Here is a 25526-nt window from a genome sequence, read left to right on the forward strand (position 1 = left end):
GGAGGGGCCAGAGCTATTTAAGCTAAAGGACAATGGTGGCACAAGAACAACTGGATATAAACTGGTCATGAACAAATTCAGGATGGAAATTATAAGAAGGTTTCTAACCATCAGAAGGGTGAGGTATTAGATCAGCTTCCCAATAGGAGTTGTGGGGGCAAACAACTTATTAGCTTTAAGAGAGAACTGGACAAATTCATGAGTCTAGTTGTATGACAGGATTGGTTGTGATGATGGGGATGAGGTCCCTTCCAATTTATGTTTTATGTTCCTAAAGCTCAAGCTTCAGGGCTTCAGCTGGTCACCTGAAGGGGTCAAAAAAGGATCCCCCCGCAATGTATTCTGGGTTTTTTAATCATCTTCCTCTGGAGGCCAGTGATGCCCATGGTTGGAGATGGGACATAAGACAGGGTGGTCCAGGGTGGAACCAAGTATTCTTTCTCTCACGCTTAGCTGGCTGGTTCTGGCTCACATGTTCAGGGTTGAACTGATCATGATCTGTGGGGTCAAGAAGGAATTCCACCCAGGTCAGACTGGCAATGACTTGGTGTTTTTTAGCTTTCCTCTGCAGCATGTGGGTGCGGGACACTTGTGGGATTATTTGGGTGTATCTCATTTAATCCATTCCTTGATATTGCAGAGGCCTTGGGCACTAGTGCACCTTAGTCCCCCCTATTCTCTGCTTGTGGCATAGAGCAGTCTAGTCTCCTGCAGACTGTAATACTTTGATCTCATTTTGGTTGTTGGGTTTAGTGTGTGGGTGCATAACCCATGGTATGCAGGAAGTTAGACTAGATGATCTGGTGGCCCCTTTTGGCCGTAAACTCTATTACTAATAACAGCAACAACTTAAAGTATAATCAATTTCAAAAAGATGAATTAAATGCAGGATCAAGTCCTGCACCTGCACCTCAATCTCCTTTGCAGGTTTTGTGGTTTTACAATCACATTTTTCAATTTAAAAAAAATGTTTTTCCTCTTCCCTCTTGCTGTGGGAAAGACACACACAAACAGGGGAAACTGACTAAACCAGAAACAGCAAAACAGACTAGACACAACCTACCCTCAAACACACACACAGTGGAAAACGTTGTGTGTGTGTGTGTGTGTGGGGGGGAACAAAAACCACACACACAGAAAAATGTCTTCCCCCTAAACTTTCCAGTGGGAAGATTGTTGTTACAAGTAACACACAAAAAGGTACAAAATTTCCAGGCTGATGTCCTTTTAAATACATGAAATACCCTTAAATCAGGCCTAGGATTTTACAGAGAAAATTAAACAGAAAAAGATCAGAAATAATAAGTCACAGGTGAATTTTCCATGGTTCAGGGGTTTGGTTCCGTTAAAGTGCTAAAATGTTTGATTAGATGCTTATACAAATTTCTTGCATTGCCAGGACTGGACATGATACAAAAACAGCCTCTTCTTGCATTACATTGACATGTCCAGTCCCTGCCAGAAACCAAAAGGTGCATGAAAAAAAGAAAATTAATTGGGGGTTGGGGGAAGAAGAGTGAAAAGCCTTAAAAAAGTTTCAGGGCCAGATCCTCAGCTAGTGTATCTCAGTGTATCTCCACTGATCACAGCTACGCTGATTTACATCAGCTGAGGATCTGGCCCTCAATAAGTTTTGGGAGATGGTTTAGGTATTTTACCTGAATGATTGTCCATACCTAAAATTAGCAACAGCTGAAGAAAATACTTTAAAAGACTAGGCTGCATTTGGATATCATCTCTGTAACTCAATTGGATAAACAAAAAGAACAAAGCACATAATCAATATAAAAAATAAGCTATCAACACAGGAACTAAAGACATGTGCATGAGTATATTTCATTAAAGGAGAAATATACAAGTTCATGTCCAGTTTTGGGCCCCACACTACAAGAAGGATGTGGAAAAATTGGAAAACGTCCAGCGGAGGGCAACAAAAATGATTAGGGGACTGGAACACATGACTTATGAGGAGAAGCTGAGGGAACTGGGATTGTTTAGTCTGCAGAAGAGAAGAATGAGGAATGAAGAATTTGATAGCTGCTTTCAACTACCTGAAAGGGGGTTCCAAAGAGGATGGATCTAGACTGTTCTCAATGGTAGCAGATGACAGAACGAGGAGTAATGGTCTCAAGTTGCAGTGGGGGAGGTTTAGGTTCGATATTAGGAAAAACTTTTTCACTAAGAGGGTGGTGAAACACTGGAATGAGTTACCTAGGGAGGTGGTAGAATCTCCTTCCTTAGAGGTTTTTAAGGTCAGGCTTGACAAAGCCCTGGCTGGGATGATTTAACTGGGAATTGGTCCTGCTTTGAGCAGGGGGTTGGACTAGATGACCTTCTGGGGTCCCTTCCAACCCTGATATTCTATGATTCTATGATTCTATGATTAAGAAAAACTTTTTCACTAGGAGGGTGGTGAAGCACTGGAATGCGTTACCTAGGGAGGTGGTGGAATCTCCTTCCTTAGAAGTTTTTAAGGTCAGGCTTGACAAAGCCCTGGCTGGGATGATTTAGTTGGGAATTAGTCCTGCTTTGAGCAGTGGGTTGGACTAGATGACCTCCTGAGGTCCTTTCCAACCCTGATATTCTATGATTCTATGTGATTCATTTAATGAAGGCTGTAGGATGCCAACAGAAGCTGCCAGTTGCTGCCTTAATCTGTCTCGTGGAAAAGGACTACGTGTTGGGGTTTGTCAGTCTGAAGACAGCATATCTTTGGAAGGGAATAAAGATATTAAGATTCTGTGACTTGCCCTTGTCCCACAATGTACTTATATAGTCGTTGAATTAAAAAAAAACAAAAACCAGGAGAGTGTTCAAGCAATCCTATTTAGAATCACAGATAGATCCCGTTTCTGATTAACTCAGTCACTGCCATACTAACACCCCTCCACTCCTCCATTTTCACCCCATTTCAAGAATAAATTGATAGACTCTCTTGCAGTATGTCATTAAAGTGACATTAAGAAAGTAAAGTGGCTATTAAGGAATAATGACAATAAGGAAAATGCCACACTAACTCATGATTTATATGAAGATATCCAGGATGACCATATATTGTCAAGTAATCAGGGGAACCCTTCAGGATCTCCTAAATACTCCCTCCCCCTGCATTGGGCAGCTCAGCAGGAGGTAGATTGCTCACACCAGCTTCAGCACTGAAGTCAAATTTGGCTGGACATATGTGACCTTTGGAAATGTGTATTTTGGTTAAGTGGCATTTGGGAATTGAAGATTGACTACTGACACAAGAAAATATTAACACCATCTGGGAAATGTAAAACATTGTAATGGACATGCTAAGAGTGGGCCACGGGATCTGGATCTGTCTATTAACATAATGCTTACCCCCTTCATCACAGTGCTCCCTACTCTGCTATCCCTCAGAACGGCTGAGAGAATGTTTTGTCGAACTAATCTGAACCTCATCCATAAAAAGGTGTTCACATTTTCCCAGCAGACCTAAGACCTCTTTGTATGAACTGGGTTTAGATTCCATAGCAAAACCCTCTTCCAGCCCTATCCTGAAGTTGCAGCAGAGAGTGCTTCTTTCCTGATGACACCTACCTCTCAACAAGAGCACTCTCTATAGTCGGGATTTATGTCTGTGTGCCTTTAGGCTTCCCTGCTACAGCGCTTTGTGGAAAATCAGCTTGCATTTTTACTTCCAGCAGCTAAACACTGCACTCCATGCACCACACTCTGCCACAGGCCATGAAAACTGCAACTAAATTCTCATCCTGACATGTTTGTGGGCATCTTGTTTTTGGCATATAAGAAAATAAAAGGTTTTACTAACTTCCCTTGTATTTCACAGTTAACATCACCCCACATTTTAACTAGTGATGTTTGCCTAAAGGAACTGATCAACCAAAATACATCCACTCCCAATGCAGGTGATGCACTTGGTTTTTTTAGGTTCTTTTTTTTGGGGGGGGGGGGGGGGGAGGCGGCAAAAATTGCCTCATATGCATAAAAATTGATATAAAGCATGGCATCTGAAAATCTGTATCAATATCTTACATCTAATAGTATCTCTTACCCTCAAAGGATCCCAAGTGTTTTGCAAAAATAAACTGATATACAAACTATACATAGATTTCTTTATCCACCACTGAAATGCAGCTACATCTAGGTTGGAACACTGGAGCTGTTTAACAACACACAGAAATACAAACAAGTGTAGGTCAGTAAGTGAGAAATATTGTATCCATCTGAAACTGCAGGGGGAATTCAGGGAGGGATATTGTAACTCCCAGCATTGAAATATGGCCAGGACACTGGGATTAACCCTCCCACAACTCTTGCAAACTGGCCATGGAATCTTTAATGATGCCAGATAGCCAATGGGACGGGTTCCCCCCAGGGTGCCACCTGGAACTGGGGTACCACTGAGCCCTCTGACCCACCAGCCTGGGCTCCCATTCACACTGTACGGCTGTGACAAGTTGCAAAGCCCTCCAGCCTGCACTTTCACCAGCATTCACATGGGTAGGGACATGCCCAGCTGCAGTTACACGCAGGCTCTCTAACCATTAGCTTCCCAGCCTAGGATCCCACAGCAGTACCATCCTGCCTTGGTCAAATCTGGCCAGTATATGGGTTTAATACCGGGTCTGCCTCTCCCTCAATGTGGGGAGGACAATGCACACTTCTGGTAACCAAGCAGAGATTTTCCCCAAGCATGCCAGTCAAAGTTTATTGGTTTATATTAAAACAAAACAAGTTTATTAACTACAAAAGATAGATTTTAAGTGATCATAAGTGATAGCAAACAGATCAAAGCAGATTACCTAACTAATAAACAAAAACGCAAACTAAGCTTAATATAGTAAATCAGGGGTGGGCAAACTTTTTGGCATGCTTTGGCATGTGGAGGGCCACATCAGGGTTGCAAAAGTGTATGGAGGGCCGCCTCCCCAAACAGTCTGGCCCCCCTCAGAACCCCTGACCCATCCAACCCCACCCCTGCTCCTTGTCCCCTGAGCGCCCCCTCCCGAGACCCTCTGACCCTAACCACTCCCTTGGGACCCCACCCCCTATCCAACCCTCCCTGCTCCCTGTCCCCTGACTGCCCTGACCCCTAGCCCCACCCCCAACCCCTGACAGGCCCCCCAGACTCCCACGCTTATCCAACCCCCCCCCATCCAACTTCCCCAGAACCTCCCCCCCATCCAACCGCCCCCTGCTCCCTGACTGCCCCCTGGGACCTCCTGCCCCTTATCCAACCCCCTGGCCTCCTTACCATGCCGCTGAGAGCAGCATGTCCGGCAGCTGCACCGCTCGGCCAGAGCCAGACATGCTGTCGTGCTGCCCTGCAGGAGCGTGCAGCCCTGGCGCCAAGAGCGCTGCCCGCGTGGCGGCATAACTGCAGGGGAGGGGAGACAGCCGGGGAGGGGCCGGGGGGCTAGCCTCCTTGGCCGGGAGCTCAGGGGCAGGAAGGACGGTCCCGCTGGCCGGATGTGGCCCGCGGGCCATAGTTTGCCCACGTCTGTACTAAATAGATTGGTTATGAATAGCAGATTCTCACCTTAACTGATGGTATACTCAGACTGGTAGATTCTTGAGGCACCAGCTACACTTGCTTTGCAGCCTGGAATCCCCAGGTGTTTCACACACAGGGTATAAATCCCTTTAGCCTGAGTTCAGCACTTCCTGCAGCTCAGTCTTTGTTCCTCAGGTGTTTCCAGGTGTCCTCTTGTGTGGGGAGTGAAGAACCACATATGATGTCACTCCCTGCCTTATATAGCTTTTACATATGGCGGGAACCCTTTGTTCCAAAGCTTGGTTCCCAGACCAGTTTGTGGAAGAATACTGACATCCCAAGATAGTCTCTTTTGGTCACATGTTCTTGTAGAGTCATAGCAGCCATCACTCACAGGCTGTCTGTAGCATTCTCAGAAAGGCTCACCAGGTGGCCTTAGGAGAAACTTATCCCTCTATTGTTTTTCCTACTGGCCCATTACCTTGAATAGGCCCTTCACCACCTACTACCTAGACTGAAAGCATCTTGTCTTGTGGGCGTTACCCAGGTGTAACTACATTTGAAGTACAGATACATAGGCCTAGTCTACACTACCAAGTTTTGTCGCCAAAACTGCCCTTTGTCGACCAAAACAGTGAGTACACACTGTGAGGTGACTTTTGTTGGGAAAATGCCCGGTTTTGGTGACAAAATACATCCACCCTCAAGAGAGACTTACGTCTTTTTCCTCTATATTTTTGTTGACAAAGTGCCAGTATAGACACCACGCTTGACTTCATGGTTTTTATTGGCCTCCAGGAGGTGTCCCACTATGCCCATCCTAACTGCTCAGGCCAGCAGTTTGAACTCCACTGCCCGGCAGCCAGGTAAACAACCATTCACCCCTCCCCCTGAGGAGCCCTGGGAATTTTTGAAATTCCATTTCCTGTTGGCTCATCGTATCTGTCCAGGTGACCATGGCGGGTTATTGCAGCAAACACTCTCCTGCTTGGACCACTGCAGAGCTGTTGGAACTGCTCAGTTTATGGGGAGAGGAGGCTGTGCAGTCCCAGCTGCGCTTGAGCCGTAGGAATTGGGATACCTAGGGGCAGATTTTTCGAGGCTTGTGTGAAAAGGGCTATGATCGGGACATGCTCCAGTGCACAGCGAAGATAAAGGAGCTGAGGCAGGTGTACCATAAGGCGAGGGAGGCAAGTCATCGCTCAGGTGCTTCACCTAAGGCCTGCCGTTTCTCTCAGGAGCTGGATGCTATCTTTGCTGGCGACCCCACCTCCATCGCCAAGAGCCTCATGGATACTCTGGAGGGCACAGAGGTGGCAGAAAGAGGACCTAACCCACAGGATGAAGTTATTGATGAAGAGGTGGAGTTATATGAGGATGTGCAGCTCCTGACGGGGTTGCCCAGTGGGGCAGGCAGCCAGGAACTGTTTTCCACTGCAGAGGTGTCCAGCCAGTCTCAGCAGTTGCTCTCCGGGGAGCAAGAAGTAGAAGATGAGACCCCTGGTAAATGGCTGTGGCTTGTGTCGTATGGAGGTGGGTTCAGGGCATAGAAATGTGGGAGGCTGGCTGTGTTTCTGGGAGCTGGACATTTCTGTGTGTAGTTAATCAGTACAGCGGAACAGGGTGTTGATGCACACCGAGATCTCACGGGAAATCTCCAGGAAAGTGTCCTGGAGGTACTCGGTAACCCTCTGCCAAAGGTTCTGTGGCAGGGCTACTTTGTTCCTTCCCCCATATTAGGAACTTTCCCATGCCATTCGGCAATCACTTGTGCAGGGACCAAAGCGGCACATACGCAAGCAGCATAGGGAGCAGGGCAAAAGCCACAAGAATGGAGTAGATGTACCCTCATTTCCTTACTTACCCTTACCAGTGAGAAGTCTGCTAAAATGACCCCCGCCTGTGAAAAAGTGTGGGAGAATTTTAGAATTTGTTCCTTAGAATGCTGTACCACGACCCTTACAAAGAGGGTGTGAGTGTGTGCTCTTTTCCCCATGTGGAGCATCCCCCTGCCCCCACAACACTCACCATGCTTTGGGTGTTTGCAGAGATGTGTGCCTGGCTAGGGTCAGTGAGAACGTGATGACAAAGTTGTAAAAGGTGTATTTAATTGAAATGTTTCAATGCTGTGCATGAATTTAACAATCCTGCTTCTTTGCATTGTTCCCTGTGATTCACCAGATGTGGCCTTCAGGAACACCCCACGAACCCCAGTCAGCGTGCCTTTAATCTGCCAAAGGCACATTAAACTGTCATCCAGCACCTACTAAGCCTTTTGTTGAACCGCTCCTTACTGCTGTCCCATGTAAGGTTTCATGAGCCATAGCTGTAAGGGATCACTATGGGCAGTGACACGGTCAGGCCAGATGGCTACAGAAGAGCAATCCTATTGGGATCTGGAAAGTGCTAAAGGATCCCCCCCCCAGCCTAAGAGGGGGATCCACAGGACCTGGACACCAAATGATTATGACAAGTTTCAGAGTAATAGCCGTGTTAGTCTGTATTCGCAAAAAGAAAAGGAGTACTTGTGGCATCTTAGAGACTAACCAATTTATTTGAGAAAACCTGGATTTGTGCTGGAAATGGCCCAACTTGATGATCACTTTAGATAAGCTATTACCAGCAGGACAGTGGGGTGGGAGGAGGTATTGTTTCATATTCTCTGTGTGTATATAAAGTCTGCTGCAGTTTCCACGGTATGCATCCGATGAAGTGAGCTGTAGCTCACGAAAGCTCATGCTCAAATAAACTGGTTAGTCTCTAAGGTGCCACAAGTACTCCTTTTCTTTTTGCAAATGATTATGGGGGACAACAAATGAAATAACAGGGACAGGAGTATGATCAAAGGGAGGGAACCAGACGGGGAAACTGAGCAGAGAGATACAGAAGAGTGATCGAAGGCAGATATATTAGTCCCAGATTAAGTAGATCTCTGTTCTACATGGTTCACATGGTGGATCAGCAGAGACTGCAGGGATTGTTATTCTCCTTTTCCCCATGCTGGCCAATGATGAGGTTATCTGAGTGAATGGCAGATTTGAGCCACGAAAGTGGCCAAACTGAGGGCTGCTGTGAATCTCTGAGGTGAGCAAATCCGTCAATAAGCACAGGACCCACCAAGGTAGAGGAGAAACTTTGTCACAGGGCATTTCAGCATCCCCCACTGTAATCTTCTGTTTAGGAAAGAAAGTCCCCACTTGCAGCTTTCTGTACAGGCTGGTGTTCCTGAAGATGCGTGCGTCATGCACCTTCCCAGACCACCCTGCATTGATGTCAGTGAAACGCCCACAGTGATCCACAAGCGCCTGCAACATCATGGAGAAGTACCCCTTCCTATTGATGTACTCTGTTGCAAGGTAGTCTGGTGCCAAAATGGGCACGTGTGTGCTATCTATCACCCCTCCACAATTTGGAAAACCCATTTCTGCAAAGTCGTCCACTATTTCACGCACATTTCCCAGAGTCACGGTCCTTCGTAGCAGGATGCAACTTACTGCCCTGAACACTTGCATTAATGCAGCCCCAAAGGTCGACTTCTCCACTCCAAATTGATTTGCGACTGACCAGTAGCAGTCTGGAGTCACCAGCTTCCACACAGCGATTGCCACACGCCTCTCTACCAAGAGGGCAGCTCTCATTCTGGTGTCCGTGAGCCACAGGTCGGGCAAGCTCTGCACACACTTCCAGGAAGGTGGCTTTCCGAGTCTGAACATTCTGTAGCCACTGCTAATCATCCCACACCTGCATGACGATACAATCCCACCATTCAGAGCTTGTTTCCCAATCCCAAAAGTGCAACGGTCTAGCCTATGCACCTGCTCTGTAAATGCCAAAAACCATCTAAAGTTGCAGAATGTCGGATGCCTGCAAGTCTTCCTCAGTTAGGAACTTCATGATTAACTGCACTGCCATCCGCAAAGTCTTCATGACAATTAACAGAGCATAGGAGAGCAGGGCGGGATCCATCCCTTCTCACAAAAATGCCGGGTGCACAGCAAAGAAGGGCTGTTGCAAAAATGTTGTGAAAGAAAGCCAGAAGCCCATGGAGTGCTGGGACAGAAAGCAATGCATCATGAGACATTTAGCCCTGTCCAAAGATCCGCTCTGTGGTCCCATAACACCTAGTGACAGAAGCTGCCCAGCTGGACTGTGGGATAGGTACCCACAGTGCATTGATCAATCACGCTGTCGATGATGGTGCCCCCATGGTGGACGTGATCTGCTGACAGAGGGAGCAAGTGTGAACATGAAATTGCGATTTTTATTATGTTGACTTTTGGGTGTCAACAGCACTTTTGTTGACACAAATAGTATAGATATGGCCTTTGTCAGTATTTATAATTTCAGATACAAAAATGATACATGCATACAAAGAGGATAATCATATTCAGCATATCACAACCTTTTCAATGACACCTTACATGACCCATCTTACATAAAATGCATTATAATTATGTCATAATCATATTATAATATCACTGTGAAGAATATGGGGTGCAGTGTCACAGCCAGGACCTTAGTTTTACCTCTCATCAGAAAGATGGTACCTCCAGCAGCAAAATGCTCCTACACCATGGTGACTGAGAAAGAACAGTGAATAACCAATACCATTTCTGACAGCACCAAGCTCTTCATTAAAGGTCTCTCTTGCAAGTACTTATTATCTGCTCCACTTGTGAGGTCTGGTAGGCTCAAAGCAAAAGCTGGTATGGCGGCAGGCATATATCAACTAACCATTTTAGATAACACAATGATCTATAAGATATCAGCAGAAGCACTTCCATGTCTCTCTGCTTGTCAGGGATATTGCTCTGGTCCTAAGAGTGGCAGAATCTTTTACTTCACTCTTATGAATAAGCAGTGGGAAACTTCCGAGAAGCACAGATACCGATGTCCAGCCATCAATATATAAAACTGTAGCACAACAAGATGGATGAAGGTAAGAAAAGGGAAAGTCTCTGGATAGAATGCACACAATACATCCTCTCAATTCAGTAAAAGCACAGCCACATGCTGTTAATCTCTTGACAAGTATTACTGCAGCATAAAAGACATTAAGGTCTATAAACGCCAGTGATATTTCCAGTTCAGTCTTGGGCTTGGTGTCACACATACAAAATTCCAAGTAATAATCAACCCTTCCCCCATCTTGTATTCTGAGAATTTCCTGTTCCCTGAGTTTTTCTTTGGAAAGCTAACTCACATCTGTAGTTCATCAGCCAGAGCTGGGAAACTAATGAAGACCAGATGCAGTGGAAGAGTGATCAGAGCCTAAGAATGTGCTCTCTTCTTCTGTTTCAAGGGGCACATGCTTATCCATGAAACACATTAATAAATCAGACATGATCTGCCTCTGTGCTACAGACTGGCCCCAAGACTCGGACCATCTAAACAGTGTAGGGATGGTGCAATGACTTTAATCCCCCCTCTCCATGTAACTGGGTACAAGTTTTACTGCACAATTATTGTTTCAATTTTTCTCTTACATACTTGATCCTTTCAGAAGCTATTTTTCAACAGTGCTGTGGTTATGACAAGTTCCTATTAAACTAATGTCATGACATTAATCCTTTTGCTGCTGTATATATTTCAACAGCCACTTTATATGAAAGCCCAAATCAAATAGAATGCCAACCTGGAAGTTCTAGAGATGCATATTTGTTAAAATGTACTTCACCACAAAAATCTCTCTGAAATCAGGGAACACACCTCTCTGTAATACATGAGAACACAACATTTTTGTTCTTACCACTAATTTCTTTGCCAGTAGAAAATTGACATTTCCCTTCACCTTGGGTCCCTGCATTGAGTCAAATAAGCTACTGAACATTTTACTTTCAAAGACTCCTTTGTGATCCTAAAGGGGGAGTTCCCTGCCGAGATCTCTTGAAGTCTGTAGAACAGCTATACTCCATTTCAGTGAGACTCACAAATCCAAACACAGGTTCTTCTCTTTATCCCTATCCTGCTCCCACTGAAGTCAACTGAAACCTCCTGTTGACTTCAAGTGCAGGATCATGTCTTTAATTAACATTGCTAGCCAGGACAGATAACTATCCCAGGCTAGATTTCAGCAATCTTCTGAAGCAGATTCTAGATCATTTTTAAACTGAGATGTTCTCTTTTGACTAGTAGGCAAACAGAAGCACTTCCATTAACTGGGAGTGGAGAGAGAGAAGCACCCTTCATTAAGGTGTGACAAAGCAGCTGTGAAAAGTAGTCAAGCTGTGTGGTTCTTCTGTATCTGTGACACGATGGAAATTATTCTTAAAACTGCAGCTGAACGAAGACTGGATATATCAGAGAAGACAGATTCTGCTTCCACTTCGGGAAGATGACCTCCCTGACAGCACTTCACATTACAGTGTGTGAGAGTGGTTGCAGTGGACATTAAAGACACGTGTACCAGTTAAATGTAAAAGTTTAAGTAAGGAAAGTCAGTTTCATTTCTAAACTTGGGAACTAAAAACCCTGAATGAAGGCAATGATTATGCATTCAGTTCCTTTATACCATCTATTCAGGTTCTCAACAGTTCATAACTGTCTAAGTCAGCCAGCTGGGAATAGAATGGATGTACAATTCTAGTGTTGAAGTGTTTACGGTGTGGTAAGCTTGATAGTAAACAGTGTCTGGGCTTGCTTACACAAACCCTGTAAGACACTGAAGCCTCGCCCTTTCCTTAAATTCCACTCATTGCCTACGTGCTGCTTTTGGGGTGTTTTCATGAAAAGGAAAAGGATGGGATGAAGCAGGTGCATTTTCCTAAGGAAAATTAAGAACATCTACTGCTATTTTTCAAATGTTAGTTACGTGTGTTTGCTTGGAATTACAGTATTTTAAAGCCACACCAAAAAATAAAGCAATGTTAATGCTGTGACTTTGACCCACAACAGCAGGAAACTCTGATTGGAAGCTGAAATTCATTCTTAACTCTGACTCATATCTGATAGGGCATGCAAAATCAGCCATTGGACCAAGGATCCCTTTAGGGGCCCAAATCAGCTGCAGTACTTAGACATGACACGCTGAGACAGAGTGACCATTTCAACCTTAACGTTATGACTCCTGTGGATTTAATGCTGATTCTTAAGAGTGATATGTAAATCTTTTTTTTTTTTAAAAAAGTACATTAGTATTACCCCCTGTTGTGAATATTACGGCACAGTAGGTTAGTTTCAGCTGAGAGTGAAGTTAGTCACAACCTTTATATTTTGTTCTTCTTACACCTCTCGCTCCTAGTATAATAGATTTGAAAAATGACACTTGTAGGTTTAAAAAACAAAACAACAAAACAAAAAAACGTTTTAGATGAACTCGGTACAGTAGGACTAAAATGCAACAAGAACCCCAATCCCATAATGCACTTTGAGCATGTGAATAGCCACACTCACTTCCGGGTGACTACTCACTGTAAGGTTTCAGAGTAACAGCCGTGTTAGTCTGTATTCGCAAAAAGAAAAGGAGGACTTGTGGCACCTTAGAGACTAACCAATTTATTTGAGCATGAGCTTTCGTGAGCTCATGCTCAAATAAATTGGTTAGTCTCTAAGGTGCCACAAGTACTCCTTTTCTTTTTACTCACTGTAAAAGTTTGGAAAGGGTCTGGCAGTTGGAACACACCTTCCACACTCCTACAAGAACCCTAAAGGATCGAAATTCTTAAGAGCTAGGGGGGTTCCTGTACAGTCTTGCCCAATGGAAGCATAAGAGCCACAAGGGCAAATCCTGTGTATGTGGAATCTTTCAAGGAGGAATATTGGTGTGCCAGCAACAGCCAGTTATTATTGCTATTTATACACAGGCATAGGTGTTACATACCCTGAGCTACTTTGGTCTGCAAATGCCTAGCAGAACTCAGTGTCTCTGCAAAACTGTTATTTTGCTTCTATGATTGTGCTCGTATTTGGAATTTTATTAATTTACAGACTTGGATGTTGTGATTGTTTGCCAAAACCAAATCTTTTAACAGGATTATACTCTATCTAAATAAATGTAAAAGGCAGGTAAGTAATATGTTTTGACTGTCCCCAAATTAATAAGGAGGGGAATTCAGCACATTAGTAACTCAGGATATGTCAACACTACAGCTTATGTTGGTATAATTTATGTCGCTCAGGGGGATGAATAAATAAAGCTCTCTCCCATCGGCTTAAATTAGAGAGTTTACAGTGACTCTGAAAATAAGGTTAATATACTAACTTACATTTACATATTGGTTTCCGTTCAGAAGGATCCCAAAATGCTGTATAAACTCAAAGTGAAATGCAAACTATAAACAGGGATCATTTAACTCACCTCTGAACTTAAACTATCTCTGGGTGGAACACAACAGCTGTTTAACTGCAGACAGGAACACCAAACAACAATTTATGGCAGGAAGTGAGGAAATCTTATCTAATTGAAATGCCATGATTAGTGCAAGTTATTAATGTGATGAATTGCTCCTCATACTTTGTTATTTGGGGCATATTAGTTGAGTGGTGTGGTGAAACTTACAGTGCTACTGCACTATCCAATCTATGGTTAAATACATATAAATGTATGTCTCCCATCACCACGATATCTGAATCCCTCGCACTCATTAATTAATGTATTCCCATAACCCCCGTGAAGTCAGGTAGTATTATCGTTCCTGTTCTGCAGATGGGGAACTGATGCACCACGAGACTAAGTGATTTGACCAAGGTCATACAGGAAACTTGAGGCAGAGATGAGAACTGAACGCAGATCTTGAGTCACAGTCTAGTGCCTTAACCTCAAGATCGTCACCTCTCCTTGGGGACACGCCAAAGTCTAGCACCTGTCATGAGAAATGTTCAGTTTTTTAAAACTGTTTTTAATTTAGAAGAGTGATGGGATGTTCCTAAACTAAATAATTTGTGTGAAGAGCAGAAGTGGAAGATTTAAAATGGTTGGACTGGTTGTGTTCAGCTATCTTATAATTAAATGCATTGCTAATATAAGACATGGCTGACAGAGGACACATTATATACATTCAAATTATAAACTCATGAAAATAGGAGTCTATAAAAACCTGGCCGATCACTTTGGGTATGTCTACACTGCAATGAAAGGCCGATAGCATGGCTGCAGCTGGCCTGGGTCAGCTTACTCAGGCTTGGGGGGATGGAAAGAGGCTCGGGCTGTCGGGCTACAAGTTGCAGTGTAGCTGTTCAGACCAGGGCTGAAGCCTGGGCTCTGAGACCCTGCAAGGAGAGAGTCTCTGAGCCCAAACACTGACATTGCAAATTTTGGACCATAGCATGAGCCCACAAGCCCAACTCAACTGCAGGCTCTGAGACTCAGTGCCACAATTTTTTTATTGCAGTGTAGACATACCATTTAAGTCTGAAAGACCATACTTTTTTAAATGTCAGTGGACTCCACTATCAAAGTCAGCCGTGAACACACCACTAACACCTTTAGCTCATTCTTCTTAATCAATCAAGCATTTTTAAGTACCAGTAGCTTGAACTGATAAGCCTTATTTCCTTCTTTCTGAGATATTTATAGGCCCTCAATCACTGCGTATTTAAGGGACAAGTATTTCCATCCTCTCTCAGTAAAGAGCTTAGAGAATAACATAGAAGAGTTGTCTGTGAGGGAACATTCAGCTGTTAGTTCTAACTTCTTGTGCCAACAGTGATCTGAGATGCAGTGCCTGAGGGAGGGGTAACATAAAGCTTTGCCTCCTTGGTAATGTTGCATTGGCTTTAATTTAACTTGTTTTTTAAACCAGTTTAGTTAAGCTGCTGCAAACCCCTGGGTGGACACTTATTTTGGTTTAGCTTTAACCCTATTTCCAATTAATCTAAGTTAAACCAAAAAAAAACCTGCTCTTCAACTAAAATAAGAACCTTCACTTGGTGTTTGCACTGGTTTAACTAAATCAGTTTAAATTCATACCTGAGGACTTGTCTATAAGAGAAAGGCGTACTGGTTTAATCTAAGGTTTTCTTCTTCACAAGTTTATTTATTAAACTGTTCTGGAATGATGACCAATTCCTTATCTCTGAACATCAGACCCTGCTAGTTTTATACAATTCTTTCATGGATACGAGACCATTGTGATCACCTAGTCTGACTTCCTATATAACACAGGCACCAGGACTTCCCTGAATTAATTAATTTGAACTAGAGCATACATTTTAGAAAAACATCAAATTTTGGTTTTAAAATTCCCAGTGATGGAGAATCTACCATAACCTTTGGTAAATTGTTCCAGTGGTTAATTACCCTTACTGTTAGAAACTGGCACCTTATTTCTAGCCTAAATTTATCTAGCTTCAACTACTTGTCATTTGATCATGTTATACCTTTATCTGCTAGACTGAAGAGCCCTCTATTATCAAATTTCTGTTCTTCATGTAGGTACTTCTAAACAGTGGTCAAAACACCTGTGAACCTTCTCTTCGATAACATAAATAGATTGAGCTTCTTCCTCACAGCTTTCACTGTAAGGCATGTTTCCCAATAATTAATAATTCTTATGGCTATTTTCTGAATTCTTTCCAATTTTTTGACATCCTTCTTGAAATGTGGACACCAGAACTAGACATGGTATTTCAGTAGCAGTCACACCAGTGCCAAATACAGAAATAATAACAACCTCCCTACTTCTACTCGACATTCCTGTTTATAAATCCAAAGATTACAATAGCACTTTTAGCTACAGCATTTAACTGGAAGCTCACATTCAGCAGATTATACCCCCCAGTCTTTTCAGAATCACTGCTTCCAAGTATTGAGTCCCCCAGCCTCAAAATATGGCCTGCATTCTTGGTTCCAATATGTAAGACTTTACATTTGGCTGTATTGAAACACATATTGTTTGCTTGCACCCAACTTATCAAGTTATTCAGATTGCTTAGTATCGTCCTTATTTACCACTGCACCAACTTTTGAGTTATCTGCCAATCTGTTCAGTAATGATTTCTGTTTTTTTACAGGTTATTGATAAAACATGTTAAATAGCATAGGGTAAAGAACTTATTGCTGTGGGATCCCACTAGAAACATACCCAACTCAATGATGATTCTGTTTGCAATTGCATTTTAAGACCTATCTGTCAAACAGTTTTTAATCCATTTAATTCAGATAACTCTCCTCAATACACACATAGTCCCAAGGCTGGTGTGCACACTTAGCTTGCTATGCTGCAGTTAGTTCTACATTTGTATGTGAAAACTGTCACAACACTAAGGCTATGTCTACACTAGAGGTCTTACAACAGCACAGCTGTACCGATGCAGCTGCGCTGCTGTAAGATCTCTCTTGTAGCGGCTCTATGCCACCGGGAGAGCTCTCTCCCGATGACATAATTAAATTACCCCCCCAATAAGCAGCAGTAGCTATGTCAGCAGGAGAAGCTTTCCTGCCGACATAGAGTTGTGCACAATACCACTTATGCTGGAGAAATTTATGTCACTCAGGGGTGTGTTTTTTCAGACCCCTGAGCAACATAAGTTTTGCCGACATAAGTGGCAGCGTAGACATGGCAATAACGTCCACAGAGTCTGAAAGGGGTTCGCCAGATTTCCCAGCAGAGCCACAAGGGGGCAAAGCAAGTCAGGACTGGGGTGTCAGCCCTGCACAGGCAGAATGCATTAGAGCAGTGGTTCTCAACCTGTTCCATACTGCGACATCCCCCACTTTTCCATTCCAGAACCACCTCAGAACACCCTATCTGTCCATGATCTCCCTCTCTTCCACAACAGGTCAAGGTCTGTGTGGTCTCAAACCCAACATGTATCCGATGAAGTGAGCTGTATCTCACGAAAGCTTATGCTCAAATAAATTTGTTAGTCTCTAAGGTGCCACAAGTACTCCTTTTCTTTTTGCAAATACAGACTAACATGGCTGCTACTCTGAATTCTGATACAGTTTGCTTTCAATATAAAACATTAAGAAAGCCCTCAATGCTCCACTGCATTTGCCTCTGCAGAGTTGACATTATGGTTGAATTTATGGATTTGTTTTTTGTTTGGGGCGGTGCTCACTGATTTGTTTCTTGTGATCCCTTCAGATGCACAAACGGATCCAAATCCCTTCTGTCCCACAGCATCATGCTTCTCTGGCTGACTGGTTGGTTTGGTTACTATTCTTTCTGGGAGGGAAAGAAAAGGAGAAGGAGGGGGGACACTGGAAGGAGGTGAGAGAAGAAGGGGGGACTAGGTTTTTAGAAGTCTCCATAATGTTTTCCTTTCAGGAAACACATCCTGTTAACGTTTGACTGCGGTGGCAGTAGCTCTGTTTGTTGCAGTCGGCTACGCCCTGAGGCTCACCAAAAACAGCCACAAAAACAACCATTTCCTCTCTGTTGAGAGACAGAGGGGGAGGAAAAAAACCCACTTCCTCACAACAGAGTTTCTGCTCTCCAGCCCTCTTTCACTCGCTGCTCTGACAGTGTAAGAGAAACCGGAGAGGAGCAGATTCCTCAGGATACTCCAAACTTCCAGAGCACCTTTGGGATGAAGACATTCACTTCAAATTTGGCTTGGATTTTAGAATGAAGTTTCCCTCTGTTTGTGGGATGTTCTGAGTTTTGTGGCTGAAAAGGCTTTCAGAGGTGCTACTTCATGACTCTTATGTGAGTCTCTTTCTCCTCTTGCAGCTGCATTCTGAAGAGTTGAGGCATTGTGTCTGCAAGCATTTCAGTCTGTTTTCCCAGGAACAACCCAGGTTTTCCCACTTCAAGACTGGATACTCTCTGGCTTTGCCTTGTCCCACAAGGAATGGACCTCCCTGTTCTTCAGTTCATCACCAGACTGGCTTTGCTCATCCAGGTACAGGAAGGTGGATAAGGCACAGCTTGGAAGGACAGAGACCTGCAAGCTCTTCTTTGCACTTGTATTTTATGGAATTCTTCTACCTACCTGACTGTGTTCTTATCTGCTTGGTCAGAAACACCTTAGGAGTCGACTTTGAGAATGAACGGTGATGTTCTCTAGCCCCCCATAACATCCTACTGCAGCTGCCTCCTATTTCAAGTCCTACTTCAATGTGCTGCAGCTCATCAGGACCTTGGATCTTCTGCAAATAGACACTGGCAGCAGTCAACAGTCAGATATGACTGTCCAGAAACTGGTAGCCACAGCTGTGTTGGTAGCCCTGGTCTCACTTATTCTTAACAATGCAGCTGCCTTTACTCCCAATTGGGTATACCAGACCCTGGAGGATGGGCGTAAGCGCAGTGTGGGGCTGTGGAAGATGTGCTGGCTGGCAGAGAAGGGGAGAGGAGGTGCAGGCACGGGCACCAGACATGGGCAAGGGGAGGAGCGAGAGTGTGAATCCCTGGGCTGGGGTTCAGAGTCAGCTGGGTTCCAGGAATCTCGTAGCACTGTCAAACGTAAGTCCCATGTTTTGTCTTCTGTGCTTACTTTGGATTATGATTTCTATAGCACCACTGGTGTGCATGGCACTGTACAGACAAAGTCCCTGCCCAGCAGAGCTTACAGTCTAATAAGACTGAGAGGACTGAAACTGAGATGTGCTGAGCACCTGCTGAAGTCAAAGGGAGTTGTGGGGTTCTCAGCTCCTCTCAAGATCAGGCCCCAAATAAACAAGAATGAGGCCAGTTATAAACAAGTCAATAGAAAGTGATGGGCTCTAGAATAAGTATAATATATCTCACTATCAAGCTTATATGAGACTGGGGAAAAAAGCGGGCAAAAAGTGCACTAGGAATAATACATCTGGGAACCACAAGTCTAGACCTTTGAGACACATCTCCAGTAGCTTCTCTAGTGCTTCTCCCCATGCCGTACCTATTCAACGATAACACTGTGCTGCAAGCTCAAACCGTCCTTCTAAACACAGCAAAACCTTGACCAGATAGTGGTGGTGGGGACTGTTTTTTTTTTTTTTTAAAGTATTTAACTAATAAGAATTCAAAAAGAAATGGGCAGAGTCTCCAGATACAGACAATGAGTAATACCGGTTTTCATCCTTACTTGTTTTCTACTGAGGAGAGAAAAAAAGATCGTAAGATCCTGGGTGGATTAAAAAATATAAAATGGAGAAGGGTTGTGGTGAAGGAAATATTTATTGTTCTTGGTGGAAAAACAGACGGTAAATACTCTGCAAGGGGAACATCCAAATCACTAAATACCACATTCTTGTAAATTCATAGACTCCCCATGGGATGGATAGAATATATATGGGTTAAACTGTGGTGGGAGCTATTTAAAAGTTTTGGCTAAAACAGAATTTACAAGCCAACTTGCAGAACAGTACCAGCATTATCTGAATAATCAAGAGTGCAGTTCATTAATCATATTTACAACATTAAGGGCTGGATCCTGCTCTCACTTAAGATATGAAAGTAAGATTGGGCTCAATCAGCAACATTCAACTCTGCTACAACTGCTACAGCTAAGCTGCTGACAGAGCTTCACTGCAAGCTTCTGTTTTCAGCAGTTCACTTACCTGTGAGTACTGGGTCTGGAATAAAATTTGATAAACAAACATTCAGAACAGGAGTGCTTTGGGTCTGTTCATTTTTTAAGACAAATTAAACAGTAATTTAATTGCATCCTCCAGTGACAGAAATGAAAAGTGTGAAGAGCTGTAAAACTGGTATCACATCCCCTACCTCACAGGATTGTCTATAGGCTTTGTTAATGTTTGATTCATGTTTGAAGTGATTTAAGGTCCTTGAAAGGTGTAATTAAGTACAAAGTACTGTTATTACTAAAAGAAGAAAAATAGATGCAGGGGATTTCAGATGAGTTTTTTAATGTTTTAAAATGCATATAGAGTTAATCTAGTCCAGAATATGGACTGTTGCGTTGGCCTTTTCCATGCTTTTTGGGAATTAAAATAAGAAAATGAAGAAGGACTTTTGTTTGTCTTGCAGAACAATGCTTTCCTGTGCACAGACACTTTTTTTTTCAAAAAAATATTCATACTTTTTTAGCACATGTGCCAAGTGTGAGCCTGAACAGACATCACCCACAAATGAAATACTCCTGAGCTGTTAAAAAACCCGAGACCTGATTTCTTTTTAAATTCTGATCCTTAATGATGTCATAGAACTAGTTACAAAAGTAATATGCCTATCTGTAATTACACCACTAGAATCATTGCACTCCATCAGGTTCACAATCTAAGCTACATCTCCAAAAGAGCACACACAGTTTTTTTAAAAGTGGACATTTTGCACACAAGAGCATTGTAAGCTCTTGGCACACATGGCATTTTGAAATCACATGCAAATTAGCATGTGAATGTCTTGTTCTGCACCATTCAGAAAATGGATGGCCCTAAAAAACTTTCATATAAGCATCAGTTCCACTGAGGAATTTTGTGAGCACCAATTTCTCACCTATTAAAGCAAATCTTGACTAAGAATGTCTAGAGTTCAGAAAAGTGCATAAATTATAGCAGGAATAAGTCTAATCATTCATTTTACTTGCAAAGAAGCATCCCCAATGGTTTGAATTTAAATAAGGTCCCAAAAGATTAAAGAATAAATTCTTTATCTCACAGGGAGCAAGTTTTAGATAAAAAGATCATTTTGAATCTCTATAAAGGGATGTTTTTAAAAAAGGTCATGCAAATCTAATGGTAAAAACTGCCTCATAAGAAATCTTGTAAGCAACAGTCTTACTGAATACATTCAAGACAAAGATGCTTTTCTGAGGACCTCATAGTCACGATGGGCCTGGTTCTGCATTCATTACACAACAGGCTCTGTATTTGTTTTTATGTTGCTATAGAGTACAGCTCTAACAGCAATGTATGTATTGTTCTAGTAAGATATGATAATATTCTCATCTGTTAACTATAGATAAATCACAAACACATACACACAAACACATTGATCAACCTCTGAATAAGTAAATTCAGTCCTTAAAAGTGAAGATGTGGTTTAAAGTTTAATACTTTGGATGTATGAGCAAAATTACAATCATCCAAATTAAACTGCATTTCAGTGCCATTTGAAGGCTGACAAATAGAAAACATATGGGTCTGTTTAAGTAATACAAAAAAGGTTACAGCCTCTCATATTTAAATTGATTTTTAATATATGTATTATTATTTCATATTTGGGGTTATTTTCCTTGCAAAACCTTTGAGAATGCGTGTTTACATATACTGACAACTTCCATTTCAATACTGCAGTATGTAACTAATAGCTACGTGACTGAACTACTACAAGGTTGTCCAAATCAAACAGGGGAAAGTATGCAGTAATATGTATGTTCACAACACAAGAGCATGGCAAATTCTTCCAAAAACCAGGAGCCATTACAAGACTTTCAAAATATATTCCATTTTGCACAGCTGGAATTAAAATGTATGTGAATGTGTGTGAGAGTCTTTGGGTTAAGTTTAGAGGCAAGAGCAACAAGGGTGATGTCGTGGTGGGCGTTTGCTGTAGACCACCAGACCAGGAGGATGAGGTAGACAAGGCTTTCTTCGGACAACTAACAGAAATTTGCAGATCACAGGCCCTGGTTCTCATGGGGGACTTCAGTCACCCTGACATCTCCTGGGAGAGCAATGCAGCAGTGCACAGACAATCCAGGAAGTTTTTGGAGAGTGTTGGGGACAACTTCCTGGTGCAAGTGCAGGAGGAACCAACTAGGGGCTGTGCTCCTCTTGACCTGCTGCTCACAATAAGGGAAGAATTGTTAGGGGAAGTAGAAGTGGGTGGCAACCTGGGCAGCAGTGACCATGAGATGGTCGAGTTCAGGATCCTGACAAAAGGAAGAAAGGAGAGCAGCAGAATACAGACCCTGAACTTCAGAAAAGCAGGCTTTGACTCCCTCAGGGAACTGATGGGCAGGATTCCCTGGGACGCTAATATGAGGGGGAAAGGAGTCCAGGAGAGCTGGCTGTATTTTAAAGAAGCCTTATTGAGGGCCTAGGAATAAACCATCCCAACGTGCAGAAAAAATAGCAAATATGGCAGGCAACCAGCTTGGCTTAACAGAGTAATCTTCAGTGAGCTTAAACACAAAAAGGAAGCTTATAAGAAGTGGAAACTTGGACAGATGATGAGAGAGGAGCATGAAAATATTGCTCGAGCATGCAGGGGTGTAATCAGGAAGGCCAAAGTACAATCTGAGTTATAGCTAGCAAGGGATTTGAAGGGTAACAAGAAGGGTTTCTACAGGCATGTTAGCAACAAGAAGAAGGTCAGAGAAAGTGTGGGACTCTTACTGAATGGGGGAGGCAATGTTGTGACAGATGATGTAGAAAAAGCTGAAGTACTCAATGCTTTTTTGCCTCCGTCTTCACAGACAAGGTCAGCTCCCAGACTGCTGCACTGGGCAGCATAGTGTGTGGAGGAGGTGAGCAGCCCTCAGTAGTGAAAGAACAGGTTAAAGACTATTTAGAAAAGCTGGACATGCACAAGTCCATGGGCCAGGATGCAACGCATCCGAGGGTGCTGACGGAGGTGGCTTATGTGATTGCAGAGCCATTGGCCATTATCTTTGAAAACTCGTGGTGATCGGGAGAGGTCCCGGACAATTGGAAAAAGGTAAATATAGTGCCCATCTTTAAAAAAGGGAAGAAGAAGAATCTAGAGAACTACAGACCAGTCAGCCTCACCTCAGTCCCCAGAAAAATCATGGAGCAGGTGCTCAAGGAATCCATTTTGAAGCACTTGGAGGAGAGGAAAATGATCAGAAACAGTCAAGATGGATTCACTAAGGGCAAGTCATGCCTGATCAACCTGATTGCCTTCTATGATGAGATAACTGGCTCTGTGGATATGGGGAAAGCAGTGGATGTGGTATACCTTGACTTTAGCAAAGCTTTTGATACAGTCTCCCACAGCATTCTTGCCAGCAAGTTAAAGAAGTATTGATTGGATGAATGGACCATAAGGTGTATAGAAAGCTGGCTAGATCATCGGGCTCATTGGGCTCAATGTCTAGTTGGCTGCTGGTATCAAGCGGAGTGCCCCAGGGGTCGGTCCTGGGACCGGTTCTGTTCAACATCTTCATTAATGATCTGGATGATGGGATCGATTGCACCCTCAGTAAGTTCGAGGATGACACTAAGGTGGGGGGAGAAGTAGATATGCTGGAGGGTAGGGATAGGGTCCAGAGTGACCTAGATAAATTGGAGGTTCAACAAGGACAAGTGCAGAGTCCTGCACTTAGGTCGGAAGAATCCCATGCACTGCTACAGGCTGAGGACTGACTGGCTAAGCAGCAGTTCTGCAGAAAAGGACCTGGGGATCACAGTGGATGAGAACTGGATATGAATCAACAGTGTGCCCTTGTTGCCAAGAATGCTAACTGCATTAGTAGGAGCACTGCCAGCAGATCGAGGGAAGTGATTATTCCCCTCTATTCGGCACTATTGAGGTCACATCTGGAATGTTGCATCCAGTTTTGGGCCCCCCCACTATAGAAAGGATGTGAACAAATTGGAGAGAGTCCAGCGGGGGGCAACGAAAATGGGGGGCTTATTTAGTTTGCGGAAGAGAAGAGTGAGGGGGATTTGATAGCAGCTACCTGAAGGGGGGTTCCAAAGAGAATGGAGCTCAGCTGTTCTCAGTGGTGGCAGATGACAGAACAAGAAGCAATGATCTCAAGTGGCAGTAGCGGAGGTCTAGGTTGGATATTAGGAAAAACTATTTCACTAGGAAGGTGGTGAAGCACTGGAATGGGATACCGAGGGAGGTGCTGGAATCTCTATCTTTAGAGGTTTTTAAGGCCCGGCTTGACAAAGCTCTGGCTGGGATGATTTAGTTGGGGTTAGTCCTGCTTTGAGCAGGGGGTTGGACTAGATGACTTTCTGAGCTAAGTTCCCTGTAAGTTGTGTGACTGTGTGGCTGCACAGCAGCCTATTTAGCACTGCGCAGGTGATTCGGGAACCTGTCCGGGGATCTGCTGCGGCCAGGGGAGGGGCACCTCTCCCCCAGCCCCCACCTAGCTCATCCCTCAACCTGCCGTGGGAGGGGGGCCCCTACCCCGGTCCCAACTCAACCTGTACCCCAGACCTGCTGCAGACAGGGCAGCATGGCCAGAGTAGCCCGGGCTCCGCCACAGCTGGATCAGGCCCAGCCTGGCCTGGCCTCGGCGTGGACGGGGCGGCATGGCCCAGACCAGGTCTGCTGGGGCCAGGGGAGGGGCTCCTATCCTGCAGCCCCAACTTCAGAATTCCCATGGTGGGGAGAGAGGCTTCTCCCCGCAGCCAAGGTGTTGCTGCAGGGAGAGAGCACTGGGGGGAGTCCTCTCTCCCCGCCATAGCCCCAGAGCAGCCTCCTGCACCCCAGGCTCCTCATCCCCGGCACCACCTGAGAGGCTGCACCCTCAGCCAGAGCCCATGCCCAGCCCTGAGCCCCTCATCCCCAGCCCCATCCCAGAGCCCACACCCCCAGCTGGAGCCTTTACACCCCTGCACCCCAGCCCTCTGGCCGATCCCCTCATTCCCAGCCCCACCCCAGAGCCCACATACCCCTGCAGCCCAATCCTCTGACCCAGCCCTGAGCCCCCTCCTGCACTCCGAACCCCTTTGCCCCACTCCCACCACATGAATTTTGTTATGTGCAGCAATATGTTACACATCATCTCCATATTGGTGCACATAACAAAATTCATTCCGCATATCGATGGGAAAAATTGGAAGGAACACTGCTCCTGAGGTCTCTTCCAACTCTAATTTTCTATGATTCTTTGAGAGACAGACGGTAAAGTGAGTTATGAGCAGGAATGTCAGTGCAGACTAAGTGAAAATAAAATCTTTGTGAATTGGAATGATTCTGAAAGTTGCAGTGGGGGAGGTTTAGATTGGATATTAGGAAAAACTTTTTCACTAAAAGGGTGGTGAAACACTGGAATGCGTTACCTAGGGAGGTGGTAGAATCTCCTTCCTTAGAGGTTTTTAAGGTCAGGCTTGACAAAGCCCTGGCTGGGATGATCTAACTGGGAATTGGTCCTGCTTTGAGCAGGGGGTTGGACTAGATGACCTTCTGGGGTCCCTTCCAACCCTGATATTCTATGATATTCTATGAAATGGTGCAACACAACGATAAACCTGGGCAGTGTGGTTTTCTAAGAGACCATATTTTTTGCCTTG

At 44.1% G+C, this 25526-nt stretch overlaps 2 protein-coding genes across 6 annotated transcripts in view; one reads left to right on the top strand and one right to left on the bottom strand.

The window, feature by feature from the left end:
• The window catches only part of IFT140 (intraflagellar transport 140), a 247126-nt gene that overhangs the window by 18475 nt on the left and 203125 nt on the right, over positions 1-25526 (bottom strand). The gene's annotated exons all lie outside the window — the stretch shown is intronic.
• Positions 17503-25526, top strand: part of TMEM204 (transmembrane protein 204) — a 45774-nt gene continuing 37750 nt past the window's right edge. The window contains exon 1 of the mRNA XM_073362967.1: positions 17503-18831. Coding sequence (XP_073219068.1) covers positions 18552-18831 — 280 coding nt within the window. The 5' untranslated portion in view covers positions 17503-18551. The remainder of the gene's footprint in view (positions 18832-25526) is intronic.

The sequence above is a fragment of the Lepidochelys kempii genome, chromosome 10 (genome assembly GCF_965140265.1).
Source record: "Lepidochelys kempii isolate rLepKem1 chromosome 10, rLepKem1.hap2, whole genome shotgun sequence".
Classification (NCBI taxonomy): domain Eukaryota; kingdom Metazoa; phylum Chordata; order Testudines; family Cheloniidae; genus Lepidochelys; species Lepidochelys kempii.